Source organism: Sparus aurata, chromosome 1 (assembly GCF_900880675.1).
Source record: "Sparus aurata chromosome 1, fSpaAur1.1, whole genome shotgun sequence".
Lineage (NCBI taxonomy): Eukaryota > Metazoa > Chordata > Actinopteri > Spariformes > Sparidae > Sparus > Sparus aurata.
The window spans coordinates 11,801,925-11,822,016 of NC_044187.1; the positions used below are offsets into that span (position 1 = coordinate 11,801,925).

At 42.0% G+C, this 20,092-nt stretch overlaps 1 protein-coding gene across 2 annotated transcripts; it reads left to right on the top strand.

The window, feature by feature from the left end:
* The first annotated feature begins 3 nt into the window (after positions 1–3).
* Positions 4–19,761, top strand: fam193a (family with sequence similarity 193 member A). 2 transcript variants are annotated; one of them, XM_030417899.1, is made up of 23 exons: positions 4–427; positions 2,050–2,124; positions 4,040–4,282; positions 6,738–6,913; positions 7,011–7,178; positions 7,900–8,146; positions 8,551–8,675; positions 8,848–8,995; positions 9,116–9,190; positions 9,300–9,374; positions 9,485–9,597; positions 10,379–10,621; positions 10,752–10,908; positions 11,084–11,230; positions 12,273–12,551; positions 13,731–13,953; positions 14,043–14,405; positions 15,870–16,149; positions 16,279–16,462; positions 16,695–16,934; positions 17,094–17,991; positions 18,462–18,543; positions 18,664–19,761. In XM_030417899.1, exons 1-23 carry the CDS (start codon positions 206–208, stop codon positions 18,755–18,757), a joined length of 4,857 nt encoding a protein of 1,618 aa, XP_030273759.1. In that variant the 5' UTR covers positions 4–205; the 3' UTR covers positions 18,758–19,761. The 2 variants fall into 2 exon arrangements, with proteins under 2 accessions (XP_030273759.1, XP_030273843.1); XM_030417983.1 differs by having other exon boundaries at positions 14,043–14,357.
* The last annotated feature ends 331 nt before the right edge of the window (positions 19,762–20,092 follow it).

Below are 20,092 nucleotides of genomic sequence, written 5' to 3' on the forward strand. Positions count from 1 at the left end.
CTGAAGCCTGGTTGAGGCAGTCCAGCTAGAAGCCATATTGGAACCTATGAAGTCGGCTTGCACTTTGATGGAACTGAGTGTCTGTCGTTTTGGGAGTCTCTAAAATCGCTATCCCGGATCTACACCCGAGTGATTGCGCCCGGCATTCCACCTGAGACCCTGCCAAGTCTGGACGGCAAGTTGTCTCGCTTCTGTTGTGGAAAAAATGAGTCCAACCGATGCTAAACGAGGGGCTAAACGCAGGAAGAACAAGCGGGGCGGTGGCAGTAGCTGCAGTGCTGTCTGCAATACCAGCGGTGGCAAGGCCGGGGTTGCCTCGGCCCTAGGCTGTGCGGGAACAGCAACACCTGCCTCTGTCGTCAGCTTTTTAACACCTGGCAGCACAGGCAACGGGAATATGGGGTCCATCACGGGCATAAACGGAGAGGTAAGAGTGTCACACACCTTGAACCGGTAGATGTCAAAACGGGGGCGACTAGCTAGCAGCGTTATCAACGACACAAATCTGCTTTGGGCCCGACACTGATGCGAGGAAGGCAGCTAGCTAACTAACCTATGCAACATGGCTAGAAATTAACTGGCTTAATTACTGCTAATGCCGGTTGTTATACTTTGTCGAACACAGTGCTAGCTAGCAAATCGTTAGCCATAGCTGTGTAGTTGAACGGGACGTGTTATATTGTATGGAACTGCCGTAAACATTAGGTTGCCTCTGCCCTGGCCAAAAGCTGTGACTACCATCGTTAGCTTAAGTTGAGAGATCGCAGCTGAATCGGCAACAATTTAAACACCACGATGCCTTATTTTGAGCTAATACACCCCAGGTAGGTGGAGATTACATTGGTCAAGCCAAGATTATTCGTGAGTACTATTCGGGTAAACACTGTTGGCCACAGGCTGCTATTACACAGATAAACATTAATGCTAGCTAATGCTAACAGTGCAGAGTACTAACAACTTCAACCCCGTCGGGCCTCGGTGTGTTTTTACAAGCTGACCTTACAGTTATTGTGCTTATAAAGGTTTATCCGAGTTAAACTCCATTGTGTTTGCTAATAGACCACACACCTGCCTCCAGTAATCCAAGGTAAATTAGTTATACACGTTGAATTGGCACTAAAATAATAATTTGCATTGACACCACAAGATGTTAGCAAGTTTCTGTGAAACTGAATGTTTTCAACTCATAGATGTCAGCTCAAAAGTTAGTTGGGAAGCTTTTCGGCTCACAGTGATCTCAGATGTTGGCTATAATACTGCATGTTAATGAAATCTGTCCTTTCTGTTGTTCTGTGTGTAATTCAATGTGTAGTATATACCATAAGGTGATCAAAAGTCTTGAACTCAGCAGGTGTGTGAATGCCTGATATTTGCCAAACAGCCAAGATCCTAACAAAGAAACGACCTCCTTGGATGTAGGGACCTATTCATATAGAAACATCCTTCAATTCATGAGAATTGTTTCCTGTATTTATCTTAGAAAAATAACAGACTGGGAGTAGTGCTGCTTTATAAAATGTTTATAAATTGTGTAAACTGTGGTTACAGCATTTGTCTACTTGGACTGTTGCTCTGATTGGTGTGTCTAATAATTTGAAGAGGTATTAATTTGTATTAGTTTTAACACAGCTGTTTAAGTTGTATTTGTCATGAATGATTGTCATTCAGTTTTACCCAAATCGACAAAAGGGCAAACAAATCCTAAATAACATGTTATTAGGCGAAAGTGGGAAACAGTTTTATTATAATTTGGATGAACTGACTCATTAGATTACATGATGTTTATATAGTAAACAATAGTCTACCCGGGCAGGTGTGATAGTATTTTCTCAGAAACTCAGAACTCAGAAAAGCAGCCTTCTACTTCACAGTGTCGGGATTTAAATGTGATCTTCATCCAGTCGGATGTCGTAAACAAAATGATCAAATGTAGACAACTGGACTCACTCTTACAGGCTGCGGCTAATTAAAGTTTTGCTAACTGTAATAATAATAAAGCACATGCGTGGTCAGATCCATGTCAACACTGAGTCTTTTTGCATCCATCAGGTCAAAGTGAACAACAGTGTAACACCACAGTTTACAGAAGGACCAGTGAATGCTGACTTCTCCGGAGTCCTTCAGGTAAAGTCTCAGAAGTTTATGTAAGGTCACTGTGGTGATTTCTCTGTCCGTCTCTTTTGTTTAACATAATTTACACACTGATGAAGCGCTCGGACGACTAATCAATTAGTTTACGCTGTGAACTATTAAATTAATTCCCAAGTATTTTGATAATCCATTAATCAGTTTGAACCCTTCTTTTCAGAAAAGAAGTGATCAACATTTTTCACCATTTCCGGACATATTATAAACCAGACAGCTCATCAGTTATTGAGAAGATAATTGACAGATTAATTGACAACGAAAATAATAATGAGTTGCAGCCCTGCATTGAACTTTAGGCACACTAGAAGTAGGTGGACTCTACAAGATGGCCTGATTTAGTCTTAATTTATTGCGTTTACTCTCCAAAGTGTGGAGTGACATAACTCTGACAAATAGCAAGCATATTCAGTTTTGACAAGCGCCGAACACAGTTGTGTGCTCCTGCAACAGCAGGACACCAGGATGCTTGGATAACTGTAGTCAGTCTCATCGTATTGTGAGTGATCACTCACAGGCGTATTTTCACTGTCGGCAGCCCTTTTTGTTTGTATCCAGCAGTGTTATGGTGCAAATGCAGCTTTCTGTCGGCATCCAGCCATATTTGAAGTGACTGTCATCAAAATATGCTCTTGAAACCAAACTTTAAACTGTCCCATTGGAATAATCTACTGACACAGAACACCACCTCCACTGGATATCACAGCATCAGTACAATTACTGAGTTTCATTTGAATGTGTGCAGGAAAGACATGCAGTCAAATTGAAGTCGTTTGAATAATAGAGAGGAACTGTGCCTCACACTACAGTAAAATCTATGTAGCTTGTATTGAAGCCATCTGATTGATAGTCACATAGTATTAACATGTGTGTTACTGAATAAAGTCAAATGTGTTGTCCTGTTTACACATTTACAACAGTAGGTAGAACCTTACCAGTGTGTTTGCGCCTGTTATTAAGAACAAGACATTTTATTTTAGCACGCACGGTGAATCCAATAATTTCAGCCCATTGTTATTCAAAATCTGTCACGTGGCTCTTTACCTTGGGCATCTAATGTTTTTGTCTCCACACCTGGTTGTTTTTGTCATCTTATAAAAACAGTTTTTTGTGTTATGCTGATAAGAAATCCCTCTAAATTGGTCCAACAAAACTCAAATATCATATTCTTGCAAAGTTGATGGCTTGGAACTTGAAATGTGTGGAGCATTATTTGGAACCGCTTTGAATCAAAGTGAAAACTCAAAATAAACATGCAAAGACTTTCGGATAAAAATGATTTCTTAACTGTTCAGCTTTTTAGTGTAGTCATAAAGCACCACTTCTGGGAGTGGGTGAGGTTGAGTATCCCAGAGCACCCACAGATTCAGAGTCTCCTGTGAACTACTGGTACACCTATACAATGTTGCCGAAATAAAATTCATTTTGCTTACTGACAAACACCGCCAATTAGGACATCATGAATTGAATCTTCTGGCTGCTAATTATGTGTCCGTGCTACTCTGTGGTGCACTCACTGACAAGGGTGTGCATTAAGAAAAGGTTCCAGAGTTTTAATGGAGTCCAGTGGGGCGGTTCAGACAGCTGGTGTACCCAGAGTGCAATGGGAATAGAGTGTGGTGTGTCTCAATGTATAGAACATATACTGTATAGCAGACTGCTCTGCTCTCAGCAATATGGACATACCACATTTTTTCAGAAAAAGATTGAATAAAGTTTATATTTAAGAACGATTTTTAGAGAAAACATTCACACTATATTCTCACTATATTTCGTTGTATCAGTGTAAAGATATTCAGTTTTTCTTCCACAACAACCTATAAGATGCTAAGTGGCTCTGTACCTTATGGTATGTTTCTCTCTCTTCTTCCTCCTGCTGACATCCTCACCGCAGACTCCATTCACGTTCGGCTTGAACCAGCGGGCGCCCTACACAGCCGGCGATCGCTGTCTCTTGTGCCGATGTGAGCGTAAAGACGGTGCTGTGCCTTCAGAGGCAGGGATCACGGGCCAGAACGGTACGTCGCAACCCAACAAGACGCCGAGTGCCCTGCAGCTGCCTCTGTGGGTGTGCTCCGACTGCAGGCGCACAGTGGAGAAGGAGGACCGACACACTGCTCTGGAGCAGTCGTTGGGGGTAAGTCACGAGTGTATTACATTTTTTTTTTTTCAATGATGTTGTTAAAGTTTGTGGCTGTAGTGAAAGGACTTCTATGCTTTAGGGTCTTTGTGTGATTCCATTGCTCCCATGTCTGTGTCTGCATTGATGCCACATATCTTCAATTTAACTCGCACAGCTGTGGTCAGTCTCTCAGAGGATGGAGTAGCTCTTGTTCAGCCAGAAAAGCTAGAACAGATGGAGCAACCAGAAGCAACAGCTGCTTCAGTGAAAAGATGTTACAAAGGACAGACTATCAGTTAATATTTTTGCTTGGGTTCACCTTGAAATATAGCTAGAAAATAGTATCTAGGTCAAAAGTAAGTGATGCAGCAGATGAAATACTCCGATATTATACTCTATAATTTAGCTCTTTTTAGTTTCTTTCATGTATTTTCCTAACTTTTGTAGAATTTTCCTTTTACACATAAGAGTGTAAATCTTCTCTCAGGCCTATGTTGTGAAATGCCACGATGTATTAAGACTAATGCCTCTTCATATAAAGAGCTTCTTACATTAGACGGCCTGGCTATGTGCTGAACACCTACTTACAAGTGGAAAAATCTTATTAATCAACACATCGTCATTTTTTTTCCCCCAACTGAAATACAAAGTAACTTCTCTTCCACTGGGTTGTGTTTGCGAGGGTGTGATCATTGGCTGTAATTAATAAGGCTGGTAACAACTCACCATTTATTTTTCCTTTTATTACTAATTCTTTGTTTCTATGTCTGATGTGAGTAAGAGCAAAACACAGTGAGTAGGATAGTAATAATAATAAGTTATTTGTAGTTTAGACTCTTTCATATTTCACCGTTTTTGAGCAGAGTCTGAAGCTGATACTGTTTCCGTATATCTGCAGTCACTGTACTGTACTGTGCTGTGCTGCAGCTGTGTTTTGCATACGTGACCTGATCCTTCAGTAAACTCTTGTCAGAAATAATGTGCAGTCATCTTCAGCAACTGCAATTATTGGTTAATTCCTGCTCATTTTGCTGTTTGCACTTTGGTGACTTGTCTCCTAATTAAGTGAAATTCCTGTATCATTACTCAACCATCGGATTAGGACATTAGGTTGTGGAGTTTAAAACACCAACTATTGTGGCAGATTATTAAATTTTATTTGATTTTACATACTTTTTGCTGGTACCAGGGGGTTTCACAGAATAAAGACTATCAAAACCACTCGTTGACACTGCTAGTCGTTTTTAACTCGATGCAAAAATAAGCCTTTGAGATGGCCTTCCAACGACCAAGCGGTGAGAAAACTTGCGTCGTTTTTGAACATATGTGCTTGAACCATGATTTTCTATGTAACGCCATGTTAAACATAGTTCAGATGGTTAGAGAAGATCGACTCCTGCTATCCCTGCAAGCAAGCAGTCGCGTTGTAACTGCAGTCAAACACTACCACTGTTGTATTGAGGACTCTTGATTAACCCTTTATTGTTTCCATTTGAGACCTTTTGATGTGAATTAAAAATTGTAATTGACTGACAAAAAACTCCTGCGATTATTACCTCCAGTAGTTGTAACTGCTACACTATATCTATTGATCAGGCTTTGTTGATCAGACTTGTTGGGTATGTCAGGGGGGTTTAGTTTCCTTAGTTGTGGGTGTGGGTGCTTTGGCCTTTTCTATTTGGCTTGGGTTTGGTTTCCTCCATATATGTATTGTTCCATTGCATCCTCAGGGCAGTGGGGTACTATGCTGACTCACAGTGTCACAGACCTGTAGTAAACAGAGCCAAACCACTGTGAAGCTTTTATCGCGATGCAGCTGCAGATCGTGAGCCCGAACAGAAATGTAACACTTAATTATAGTTCCAATAACTTGGCAATGGAAAGATCAGAATCTAGCGGGCGTCCTATCTTGGTTCACAGAGGTTTTTTTGTGACCAACTGCTAACCCTAAAACCCAAGCATGTGATTTAGGAAAGAAAACACTTATCTAGTGTCATTCCTGTTGTAGAAAAAAATCTTAAGTGGGGACAGGACCTACTCCTTGGGTTGGCTGATCCAAACAAACTGTACCTGGACTTCTTCTGTCATCAGCTCTTAACACGTCTTCTTTCTTGGCCTTGTCGCTGCCACAGGGAGTTCGGACAAAAGTTATTGCTGGATAAAACAATATCCAGACTTCTGAATCCTGCAGTTCTTGATTGATAATGACGCTGTTCTTTATTGCTGAAGAGTTTGGTTCCATATGCAAGTACCAATCATAGAATATTCCTAAATACAAACAGTCGATCTACATTTGCACTATGTTATATTTAATGCTTACTGCACAATCCTCCTGACATGACTTTAGATATCAAAAAGTGATCGACATCAATGAAACGATTGATATGTTCCTTAATATTTGCTCAGTTGCATCTTGAGGAAAGTATAAAAATTGTTGCGTATCTCAAGCTGTTTTTCATATTTCCCACAGAGCCAAGACTTCCTTTTGCACATGCCTGTGGGTAACGGAAACCTGGGCCAGGAGGCAGCCACGGGGGACAGACTGACCACTGCTGTGCCTACACTACCCATGCTCCCTGCCCCTGACCTCACCGCACCGATGCCTGCTGATACAGTGTGCAGCTGTGAAGCCTGCAACGAGCGGCGGTCAGTTCAGACCCATCACCACTGAAGGAGATTCATTATTTAGTCTTTGTGTTTTAAAGTTAATGTGATCTTTATGAATTTATGTCCTGGTTAACAGGGAGATCTCTGCCGAGTCGGAGAATGAGTCACAGCAGCTGCAGAACCACTGGTCGGAGGTTCGGTACCTGGTGCGCTGCATCTACCGTCAGACAGGAACACCACTAGCAGATGACCACGATCAGCCCCTAGAGAGAGACAAGGAGGGCATGAAGGAGCTGGTTGACAGGTAGAACTACTGCGTCTTTATCCACTAGGGGTCTCTATTGAACTGCAAATGTGGATGCAGGAAAAGGCCTTTGAATGCAATGATGTCATCAAGTTGAAACTACTACCCTCTCTGCTGTCATCAGTTTGGTTAAAAGCCCCGTACAATGCTGTCTTTATTTCCTTGATATGATGCATTTCCTGTTGAAAAAGGAACAGCTGTGACATGACTCACTGAGGGATTATTTGAACTATAGAATAATTATTTTTGAGGAATTTCTTTATAAATTTTTGTTGGGGCTGGTGTTTTCCTTTAGACCAGCATTTCCAGTCTCACTTTATTTTAAGATATTTAACACTTCTGCTTTAAATTGTCAAAAAATGACTAGACCTTCTTTTGATATATTTTGAGCTGTGTACTTACTTACATTATACTAAATGTTTCCTGCAAAGTTCACCCACAGAGAAAACTGTGATTTGAAGAAACTAAAACATCAGAGAGTGCTGTAGGAAGTTGGAAAATGTGACCAAACACATCTTTTGATAAAACTTTATAATGTTACCTCTTCCGTTAACATTTCCGAGTCACATGACAAAGATTTTCATCGGAAATAGATCGGAGCTCCCATGATCCCGCACTACTTCACAATGTCACCAACCTACGTCTTTTGCTTCAACGTATTGATAGATTGATTGAGATACTGTTTGCTTGAGATTTAGTCTTTTTTATTTTCCTCGTGCAGACTCTGTGAGAAGGACCCGTTCCAGTTGTATCAGCGGTTGGAGCAGCAGGCGCGCGAATACGTCTTGGAAATGAAGGTGCGGCTTCTGAAGCACCTGTCGACAGGTCCCAAGACCACAGGACCAGCGGGGACCGTGGCTGCAGCGCAGGGTCCTCCTCAGGCCTACCAGTTCATCTCCCTGCTGCTGGAGGAGTACAGCGCCCTCTGTCAAGCTGCACGCACCATCAGCAGCTTCCTACTCACCCTGGTCAGTTTACATTTGGTGTAGCGAGATTTGTAAAGACATAGTGTGTTGGCTGTCCCGCAGGGGGCATACAACTTTGAATGTGTTCTATTCAGTCTTACAGATTTAAGGCTTTAAAAGTCATATGTCTTAAATTAGAATTTGTGAGGTCTTAATTGCCACAAAATATATATATATATTGTCATTAATTCATCTTTTAATATCTTTATAAGTTAACTTTCCTGTTGGCATGATGCAGATTTACCTAATTTACACTATTAACCAAATTCCCACACAGAACCTATGGGATTACATATATACTGCTTACCTGTATATCGTATATCTTTGAAAGGTCTTGAAGGCATTAAATTTAATTGTCTGACACATGTTGACATTCATACATTTTACTGTATTTGTTGTTTTCCCAGGAGAATGAGCACCTCCAGAAATTCCAGGTGACGTGGGAGCTGCACAACAAGCACCTTTTTGAGAATCTGGTGTTCTCTGAACCGATCTTGCACAGCAGTTTACCTGCACTGGTTGCACAGCTGAAGTAAGATGTAGTTTTACTTGTGTAAAGAAATAAATTAGATACTCATCCATCACTGTTACTTAATCTGTTATTTTAGAGCAGAGTTAAACTAATGTTGCACACACAAGTTTAAAAATTCAAAGTGTCTTTAACAGCTTGTGTTTGTCTTTTTATTCTGCACGCTTATTTTTAGACATGGCACAGCCTCCCATGATTCATACAATGAAGATATGTACAGGACCTTGTTAGAAAGCTACCAGCAGCTGCAGCAGGAGATGGCTTCGGTGGCTGCTGAATGGCAGGAGTGCGAGAAGAGGATTGACGACTATGTAGATGAACAGGTAAACACATCCAAGACAAATTTTACACACACTGAGCCAGGAAATCGCAGTACTTTCTGAAAATGTGGTGCTTGTCAAAGGAGCAGTAGTTAAAGCTGTAAGGATGTGACTCTTTTACAGCTGCTTTTTAAGGTGGAGGGTCAGGGTCTCACCAACCAAAGAACAGAGCCACACAAGTCCTTGATTAGCAAAAACGTAAGACATTTAAATGTTATTTCCACATAAAGTCAGCTTTTTCAGCATATCTTCAAATGTGTATAATTTCCAGAAGTTCATGTTCTTCTCATTTCTTGCCCATTTCCAGACTTTGAAGACGAAGCAGCGGATGCTGAAGGAGGACTGGGAGTTCTTTAAGCAGAGAAGATTTATAGAAGAACAGGTACACAACAAGTACACAGAGCCATCATGATGGATTCAAATGTGCATTTCTGTGCTTCAGAGCAGTTTTTATTATTATTATTATTTTTTTTAATGATGTTTTCTTTATAGTTACCCAACAGTAAGAAGTCCCCAACAGGAGATAACAACTTCACAGACACGATGAGGATGCTCTCATCTCGTCTGAGTATTCCAGACTGTCCAAACTGCAATTATCGAAGAAGGTGAGTGTTGTATCATTTTCTGGGCTCAGATTTGGTGCCAATTTCACTTTTGAAGCCTCCAAATTGATTTAATTATTATTGTTCTTATATACACATTGATCTGTAATCAGGGTTGTTACGATTTCCTTATGTCAGATGTTTTTTGTTTAACGATTTAATTCACCAACTTTGTGTTGTCAGGGAATTCATACCTCCCTAAATGTTATGACCACGCCTCATATAAGTGAGCTAATGTCTGAGAACATTTTGAAGCTGGCAATAATGACAAAAATCTAAATTTAGGAAGTCATTTCCCCCAACTTCTTCTTTAATAGTGACACCTAATATAGATAAGAATGAGCAGTTAGTTTCCATCATGGGTTATTAATGGTGTTTGTGTGTAGGCATACAATTTTGTTTGTTGTTGTTGTAGGTTATTTTTATTGATTGCAGCATTTTAAATTTGTACTTGCAGTCTTACCCAAAACATGTTTTCTTGGGTCTGGAAAAACAAGATCTGTCATTTTGTCAACAAATTGCAGCTTCTTTAAATTCTGATATTGCACTTTTGATAACATTTCAATTAGTTCTGCACCTCTGGTTAATCAGAACCTCAGGAAAACCAGCCACCTTTTTTTTGGAAGCTAATGATCATCCGATTAAGAATGAGAAATAAAGAATTTAGGAGATTTTGTAAATTATTACCGTCTTCCATGTCGTTTTGAAGATGTTATGTCGTATCATTTTTCACATAATGCTGTGATAATTATTGTTATATGAATTTTGTTCCTATCACCCACAGATGTACATGTGATGACTGCAGTCTCTCCCACATCCTGACATGTGGCATCATGGACTCTCCAATTGCTGAGGACCTCCACATCAAGCTGCCCCTTCAAGGGGAACCTCCCCGTGACTACCTGGCCGAGGTGCACCCTCCCAGCCTATCCTCCGGCAGTTCAGCGTCTGGATCCAACTCCAGTTCTCCCATCACCATTCAGCAGCATCCCAGGCTCATTCTGCCTGAGGGGGATACCAACACTTTGTAAGTCACCCTGAGGCATTGTTAGATATTGTGTGTCAGATGGTCGTAATTACACACCTCTTCCCATAAACAATAATTTCCCTTCAGTAACTTCCCCCTAACCGGACCACTCATTTCTGTTTACTGCTAGTATCAGTGATGATGACGAAGTGCCTCCGTTGTCCAGTAAGTTCGGGGACATGTACCCCATGAGTGGTTATGAGGATAACAGTGTTGTGACTGCTGCTGTGAATGGCCTCCATAATGACATCAACGGGGAAGCTGAGAACGTGGTACTAAAGGCAGGGGTAAGTTCTGCACTGAGGTAATTTAGATTACATGCAAATTTCCCTGCTGAGTTTCTGGATGATGTATCTGGAGTTCATTATTAGTGGGTTACTGGTAGAAGGGGATCTGTTTTGTGTACTGTTCCAGGACTATTTCCTAATCGTGTCTTCTTTGTTCAACACTTGCTTGTTTCAGTCTCCTCACATTACCAGCAGCAGCAGTTCATCGGAGGGTGACGAGGAGGAGGCTGACGGTGATGTTGGCAGGGAGCCCAGAGGGCAGCAGGAGGAGCTTTCCTTAGGAAAGACCAACAGTCCTCCACCTTCTTACAACCACCAACAGGTGTTAAAACACTTTTAATGAGCTGTCGTTGTCCAAACTGGTTGAAAATGTTGTGAATTAATCTGCTGCTCATACACAGTGAACATGCAACTGTAATTCCTAAAAAGGGAATGACAATAATCACAGCAATGATCACGTTTCACAAAATGATTTTATATAATCAAGAAAAGGGACATTTTGGTTTAGGGAGCTTTTTTAAAGAAGTAGCTATTTGGGCTGAGTAACAGATCTCTAAACCTTGTTCCAGAAACCAGAAACTCTTTAGTTTTTCTCCCCTAATTTCAACCTGTCATGGTTAGAGATATGCTTGAATTTGAATATAGTCTGGTGTTTCATCTACACAATCATATATGTACACCAAACATATTTAAATTTTTGAAATGAAATTATCCTGTTATCATATCTCTCTATTTTCGATTGCTGCTGGTGTAAAATAATTCCGTAGGCTTTATTTTTTGCCATAACCTTTACAGTAACATTTGAGATCAGATGATAAAGGCTTACAGAGTCTTGACACTTTTGTTTTTAGATACTTGAAAGCATAACCTGATATTTCACAGCCTCTTAAAAGTAAAATTCAATTGCTTTTATAGAGGCAAAGTTTGACAGTTTAACATTCAAGAGCTTATCTTAATAAAAGGAAGAAAAAAAAATGGGTTGGTAGAAAAACAAGTCTATATTTATCAAATGAGGTATTCATACTGAAACTTGGCTATCATAGTGGTACCAGTATTAAAAAAGGTCAAACAATCCCCCGGTCTCTGACTGTAAGGCTGCAACTAACACAAACTTTCAATACTGATTCATATTTCGTCAATTAAAGGTTAGAAAATCGGTCCACATAATTTCCAAGGTGACGTCAACAATTGTCTAGTCTGGTCAAAACCCTAAAAAATATTCAGGTTACAATTGTATAACTAAGAATTTTTGGCACTTTTGACCGATAAAAGACTGAAATGATTTGTCTATTTCAGCTCTTTTTGTTGATTATATAAAGTGATTTTGTGGATAAAGTGTTTTGAATTTGTGTCACTACTCTCAGATAGAACAGGTCCAGCATGCCTGCGAGTGCCACGTTTGCAACCAGGACCCCAGCTCCTCCACCCTGGGCCCTGCCACATGCTTGCCCCCAAGTCGGCTCCACGCTGCACCTCCTCCCACTGCCGGACACCAGTTCTTCACAGACAGCAAGACTCCCCCCGCCCACCCTGCCCTCCACCTCTACCCCCACATCCACGGCCACCTACCCCTACACAACTTCTCCCGGCCCCTGCTGCACCCCACACTCTACCCTCCCAGTCCTCCACTCACACACAACAAGGTGAGGATCACTCTTGAGCCCACACAGTCACAAAGCTTTTTTTTTTTTTTTTTTTACAGTGTGTAAAAGTAATAGCTGTGAGAGTCTCTTTAAGGGAAAATTGATTCATTTCCTTATCACTGGGGATTTCTTTTAAGGTTCCAGGAACAATACTGAGCTTAGTTGTATTCTAGTTTCATTTAGTTTCACTGTCATTTTTACATTCACTGCCACTAGAGGTCGGAGTGAGCCCATTGTCAGAAGTCTAAAGCAATCCGAAACCTGTGCGTGTATGCTGTCTTAAATCCATTCATCTCATACTCCCAAACTCGTCGAGTCACGGTGCCTCAGGGGCTTTTACAAGTTGATGAAACCGTCTGTCATTAGACCCCTTAATTTGAGTAAGGAGGACTACCCCAGAAAAAAAACCCTTATATCAGCGGGTAAAATGTCTCAGGACAGAGAATACATAATGGATGGGGGAAAAAGAAAGAAATACGTATAGTATATAATGATTAGGAAGTAAAAGTCTACTTTGGAAGAATCTTGTGGGTTAAAAGAGACAAAAAGAACAATAAGGACTTGTCAAGTGGCTCATTTTAAGGTAAAACTTTCAACATAAAGACAAACAAATAAAGACGTACAGCTTCAACACAGTGAAATACAAATCATCGTTTCATCAGGTGTGAAAAAATAAATATCAATAGTAACTAAAATTATGCTTACTTGGCCTAAACAAAAAGTGAATGGTTTTCTTCTTAAACTAATTTCAGCTGGTGTGGTTTTCTAATAAACTGTTTACGGATTTGGGTCTCTTCACCACAATGGTGACCTGGAGAAGGACAGGCCACATAAAAGGAAATTGCCAAAATCAATCAGAATATGTACAAATATTGTTTAGAAAAAATAAAGACAAATATAAGTTGTGAAAGTGCTGTATCGTAGTATAAGTTGACAAACATGAGACCAACAGCCAGACAAAAGAGGTTACTGGGCGGCCGATGCTTCGGCATAGAGAAGCTGAAAGAAGACTGAGGGGAAACTAGGAAATGATGGACAGTTGACAAACAACAGAAGCTAGAGAAATTCAGTGTTTGTTGTTCACACTCTTTTGTTATATCCTCATGGGCTATAACTAGTAGGATTGAGATTGTGTTAATGGCATGATTTATTTTCTAACTTCTATCTTTTTCCCTCAAGCCTCTGCCCCCGAACCCCACATCAAACCACTCGGCAGCCAAACAGCCAGCGTTCAGCCCATCGTTACCGGAGCACGTTTACCAGAATTGCTTCGGCGGTGCGGGTGGAGCGGGTGACTGGAACAGCTCGCTGCAGTGCCTCTCGCTCAAGTTCGAGAACCTGTGGGACGCTGCCGTGATGAAGAGCTGGAATCCGTCTGTGCTGTTGCCAGAGTCCCTGCCAGGTGAGCCACTTGGGCGCAGCAGAGACGACAAACGAATCCCAAGTCGGAAGAGTTAAAATCATGACTCGTCTCGTGTCATTTCTCAACAGGTGACATGCTTGGACCACCCCTCGCTGACGTGCCCCTCCCTCCAACGTCATCTATCGGCCCCCAAGGGGAACACCCCTCACTGCCCACCCCTCTGCCCCCTTCCTCCTCCACTTCCTCGTCATTGTCATCGTCTTCATCCTCTTCATCGTCGTCATCGTGCTCCTCTTCGGAAGCCAAAGAGCAGAAGAAGAGTGGCGCCAAGAAGAAGTGTCTCTACAATTTCCAGGATGCCTTCATGGAGACCAACCGAGTGGTGATGGCCACCTCCGCCTCCACGTCCTCTGTGTCCTGCACTGCCACCACTGTCCAGTCAAGTAATAACCCACCCATCCACCTAGCATCTAAAAGACCCAACTCTTTAGGTAATCTAGGATGTAAGAGCAGTGGTTAGGTTTGTACTGATGATGGTTTATTTGTTTTTCTTTATAATTAGATTATGGGTCCCGTAGATATGAGTTAGTACAGCGTGTTAACTCGTTGTTGAACTCATCAAGGAAATGTTGTGCTGTTTAACCGTCAAAGCGAATTATAAGACTGAATTCTTCTTCAGTGTTGTTGGTTCCGCTATTCATCGGCAGCATTTCAGTAAGATAATCATTCAGTTTCTCTGTGGTATTCGTTTGTTATGGATTTGTTAAATAGGAACCACCTGCGCTATTCAGTCCTGGAATGGATAGCATGTGGGAGGGATGCTAATCCCATTTTCAGTGTTAAGTGTCCATAAAGGCAATTATACCAGGCCTGCTTATGTGACTTAAGGAAAGGAATTCCCCGTACAGGACAGTTAATGCACTAATAGGGCACTAATGACAGCAAAGCACACCCTCTTGTGTAAGATTGCCTGAATATAAACAATAATTACGTGACAATTATTGTTCATAATTTTCCATCTTTCAAAAGACCATTGAAACAGTTTGGACATGTTTGTGGAAATGGCATCTTTCGGGCCTTTAGGAGGGAGTTTTATCATTGTAAGGAGGGAAAATGTAAACTTCTGTGGTGTGCTACAGACTGGAGGACACCATAGTGTGTAGCCCATGTTCATGCACCGTTGTTGATTTAAGACATCTGACCCTTTTTACATCATCAAATGCTTTTACTCAGCCTGGCGGACGAGTAAACTGCACTAACTGCTGCACACGGAAGAAGTCTTCCTTGATGGATTTCTGCTAGAAACCCTTTCTAACATGTCTCTTATGTTATAAGAAACTCAATTTAAACCCCCCAAAAATATCCTTTCTCTAAATGTAGTCTAACCAAGTAGTTTTGTTGCTTGAACCTAAAGTAACAGTGACTGAAAACTGGAAATTATTTACTTGTTTTCAGTGTTTGTATTAAGTGTAAAAGTTCATTAGTGTTTACTTCACGTTTCACATGAAACAGGAACCCTGGTCTCCTGGTTGATAGTCTGCTTCTTGTCACTCTTTACACTACGTCACCTGACTTCCGAAATGCTTTCCGACAGAAAGCATTCAGAGCAAACTTCTCCTTCTAAAACTTCCACTGAAAAAAAGTAAAGCTAGTTAACGCAGCTTTCTGTTGTCGTCATTGATCCCCAATGTTTTGTAAAGCTAATGTAGGAAGTGCTTGTACAACTACAAATGTATAAAAACTTGAATTTCTCCTTTTTGCAAAGTTACCAATTTCAAGTCCAAACCACATACTAAGGATTTTATATACAGATTTAAAAAGAGCTCAACTTTAAGTGAACCTTATTCTTAGAAATATGAGTGCCAGCTCTGTGAATACCTGCATGTTTTAAAGAGTTGATTTTAGGACAAAGAACTAAACAACGATCTAATTCATTACATCTTTGTCTCCTCTAGACGATGTATTTCACAATCTAGGTAAAGAGGACCATAGGCAACCCGCTCCAGCCACCCCTAGAAACGGCCCTACAGGACTGACTTCCCTCCCTCCACTCTCGGGCCCCACCCTGCCCCCAGCCCCCACCACACACCTCCCCACAATGGGATCCCAGCCCTTTCCAAAGATGGCCGCTCCAGCTCCAGACTTCGAGGCGCACCAGGGTTTGTGCCTCCCGCCTGCCGAGCCTCCCGCCTCCTCGGCAGATGGTCCTATCAGTGCCCCGCCTAGTGTCTGCAGGTGAGGCCACCACGTTATTCTACGCCCGTAAATGAAATGTAATATCAGTGACAGTTTAGAAAGAAGATGCCGTTGTTTGTGATGACAAAAGTATTTCTGGGGACCCGTTCTAAGCATCATTCTTTTCAGTGATCCGGACTGTGAAGGCCATCGCTGTGAGGGGAACGGGGCATACGACCAGCCGTACGATGGAGAGGAAAGTCAGGACGAGGACAGCTGCTCCGAGCATAGCTCCTCCACCTCCACTTCCACCAACCAGAAAGAAGGAAAGTACTGTGACTGCTGCTACTGCGAGTTCTTTGGGCATGGCGGGGTAAGAGATATGCATTTATCACTCACAATTTGCATGTTTACCTCAAATTAACATGTCTTTGTGGCGGATGCTAATTAATTGATTGTAAACAGACATTTGGTTTTGATTCTCACTAGATGATGTAAACCGAAACAGAATCATTTCTAGTGTATCATTTAATTTGTTTATGTTCTTAGTGTAAGAATTCAGCCATCGTATCCTTACTGATTGCTTTGTAACATTTTTGTTCCAGCCCCCCGCTGCTCCTACCAGTCGAAACTATGCAGAGATGCGGGAGAAGCTGCGCTTGCGTCTGACAAAGCGCAAGGAGGAGCAGCCTAAACGTGAGGAGCACCAACCAATAATAGAACGAGATGGCGGGGTGGAGGACCACAGGCGGGTGGAGGACCTGTTGCAGTTCATCAACAGTGCCGACAGCAAACCTGCCTCCAGTTCTAAGGCAGCCAAAAGGGCCAGGCATAAACAAAAGAAGGTACCGTCCCTTCTAATCTGTTGAGAAATCTTTTTAAAATCATCAAAAGAGACTCCAGTGATTAATATAGATATACCACAACTCTGCTAGTACTTAATACACGGGTGTTTTTGTCACAACTAGTAAATGCTGAATGCTGAAAATGTTTGTCTGCTTCAGATGGAGGAGAAGGCCCGTCTGGAGGCGGAGGCCCGTGAAAGGGAGGAGCAGCAGCTATTGGAAGAGCAGCAACGGCGACAGCGGCAGGAAGAGGAAGAGGCAGCGCTTCAAAAGGAACTGCTCCGGCTGCAGGAGCTGCAGCAACATCGTGCTGCCAAGAAGAAAAAGAAAGAGAAAGCAAAGGAAAACACCGCTCCCCCTCAAAACAACCCACAGCCCCTCAAACAGACAGCTCAGAACGTCCTAGATAACTTACAGAATGGAAAGTCACAGCTGCTTCAAACCCTCATCCGCCTCCCCCACCAGAAAGAGCCCAGATTCGACCCCGCACCCCGGCCCAACGCACTGCACAGCCCAAAACACACAAATGAGAAGGGGTTTTCAACCGAGACCAACATCTCCAACTCTCCGGCCACCCTCCACAATGGCACTTCTACACCTCAGCTTGAGGCCAACAGTAAAGTTAAGGCCAAGCAGTCTGCTAAAGTGGCCACTTGTGAGGCTGCAGTAAAGAAAGCTCCAGAGTTACCCAAGAGCTCAGATGTGACTGTAAAGCTAGCTAATTGCACCAACCCCACCACTACAACAGACACCAAAGCAACACGGATCAGGCCTGCTGAGGCCCTGGCTCCTCTCCCCACCACCGAACCAAGGAGGGAGGAAAGGAGTAATATCAGAAGCGCCAGTGGAAAAAGGCAGCAACAACAACCGCTGACCCAAATGAAGGAAGACAGGAGAAGTCCACCTGTGTCAAACCCTTCCCCGTCTCCCCCTCCAACCTGCCAGTCTGAGCAGAGCCAGCAGAACGGCAAACCTCCCAGTGCAGAGTCCCCACAGCCCAAAGGCAAGACCAAGAAGAACAAGAAGAAGAAGGGGGACAAGATGAACAGCTCAATAGGTTGGTATCTATTTGATGTTTGAGGTGTGTGTGTTAACCACAAGACAGTACTGTGTCGTACAAGTCTTGTGGTTAACATATAGATTCGTCTTAGTCTCATTCTTGACCAGCTTAACTGTTAGAATAACTGGTGTGATTCCACAGAAGTGACGCTAGATGAGGGAAGTGAGTCTTAGACAGAACCCTCTGACCAGAGACAGGCTGATGTAGCCCTTCGCTTGTCTCTTGGGTATTCTGTGGTATAACCACGTCATCGCAGCGTGGTTTGTGAAAGCGTGCGCTGCAGTTTGTTGCATTAACTTAGTCCCATTCACAGGTAGTATGGGGAGTTCCTTATTTTCGTTTGAGTTTATGACACAAACGTGGGCAAGTAAAAATTTGCCTCGAGCAAGCAGATATCTGACCCACAAGGGAAAAAATCGTAAACGTTGAGCCCTGCAGTGAAATGGCTGTATGTTATTTTGTTTCAGACGACGTATTCTTGCCCAAAGACATCGACCTGGATAGCACTGAAATGGATGAAACAGAGAGGGAGGTTGAATATTTCAAAAGGTACGTTTGTATTGCCAAATACTGATGAGACTTTGTTCTTCTTTTTTTTTTTGTTCCTTTAAACATTTAAAATGGAAGCTGTACCAGAAGCTGAGTGTGTTTTGTATTTCTTCTCTGCAGGTTTTGCTTGGATTCTGCCCGGCAGACCCGTCAACGTCTTTCCATCAACTGGTCAAACTTTAGTTTGAAGAAAGCTACGTTTGCTGCACACTGAGGGTGTTTGTGAGTGACTGTCAGGACACAATCAGTACCTTAACAGCTATACCAACCCACGCGGTCTCCCCCCCCACACACACACACATCCCTGTTGTCCTCCCAGAACTTTTCTCCTGCTGTGCCCAAATCACACCCACGCTGCCTTGCTTTGTTCTTGTCACTGTGTGGTTCCAACACAGACCCATCTGGACTGATCCACCTGCAGAACTTAAACAAAAATGAAATGAAATGACACAAAAAGAATCATGAAATGCTACTTTACATCTGATTAATTTTCCTTGCGTGCTTGTGTGCTTTTAGTCTGAGTTGGGCATTTCTCTTGACTGTAAAAGCCATGGTATGAAATTATTTTCTTATACTGGCTTTACCTGTAGTCAAAAGATGCTTACTATGTCTGGATGGTTTCCTTCCCAAAAAAAAAAGACAAAGGAAACTACAAAAAAATGAGAAATGTAATGAATTAAAAGCTGTATTTGAGATATTGTGGCTTACTATCCCATCGTTTCCCCGTTCCTAGCACGGCATCTCATCCACATGATTGACAAGGGAATGGGCTTGGTCAGCTGGTCTCCACTCCCTGCCCCCCACCCCACCCACCACTTCCTCCTCCTCCACCCTATTTCACAGAAAGGAGGAAAGCGTAATACTTGACAATGTTCTTTTTTGGTTTTTAAGTACTGTTTAACAAACTGTTGAGTAAAAGTGTTCCAGTTACAGTTTTTGTTTTCTTTCTTTTTGACCTGTAGCCAGCTTGTATCAGAATACTTTCAGAATGAAATTGAAAAAGAACAATACTCACACTATCAATCTGTTATAGAGTGTATATTGTATTAACACTGCAGCCAAACTGGCTACTTTTAACATATTGTTAAGTAATATTAAATCTTGTCTTTCTTTTTTGAAAGATGGAATACAGTAGTATGGCAGGATTATGTGTCTTGTGTCAAACCTTATTTCCTACATGCAGTAGAAATTGCCAATAAAGGACATGGACACCTAAAACCACACACATACATGTGAAGAAATAGTTCAACATTTTTTGGGGAACTAAAGCTTGTTTACTTTCAGGGCTGGATTTGAAGATCGGTGCCACTCGTATCTCTTCTTTCAAGGTGTGGGATGTGAGAGGATCTATTAGCGGAAATGTGATATATTCATAACTGTTTACATTAGTCTATATATAATTAAGTGGAACTAAGAATCGTTCTGTTTTTGTTACCTTAGAACGAGCCTTTTATATTTAAAGAGGAGTGATCCACCATATTTCTACAGTAGCCCTGAATGGACAATCCAAACACTGGCTCTGAAGAAGGCCATTCATGTTTTTAGGGGA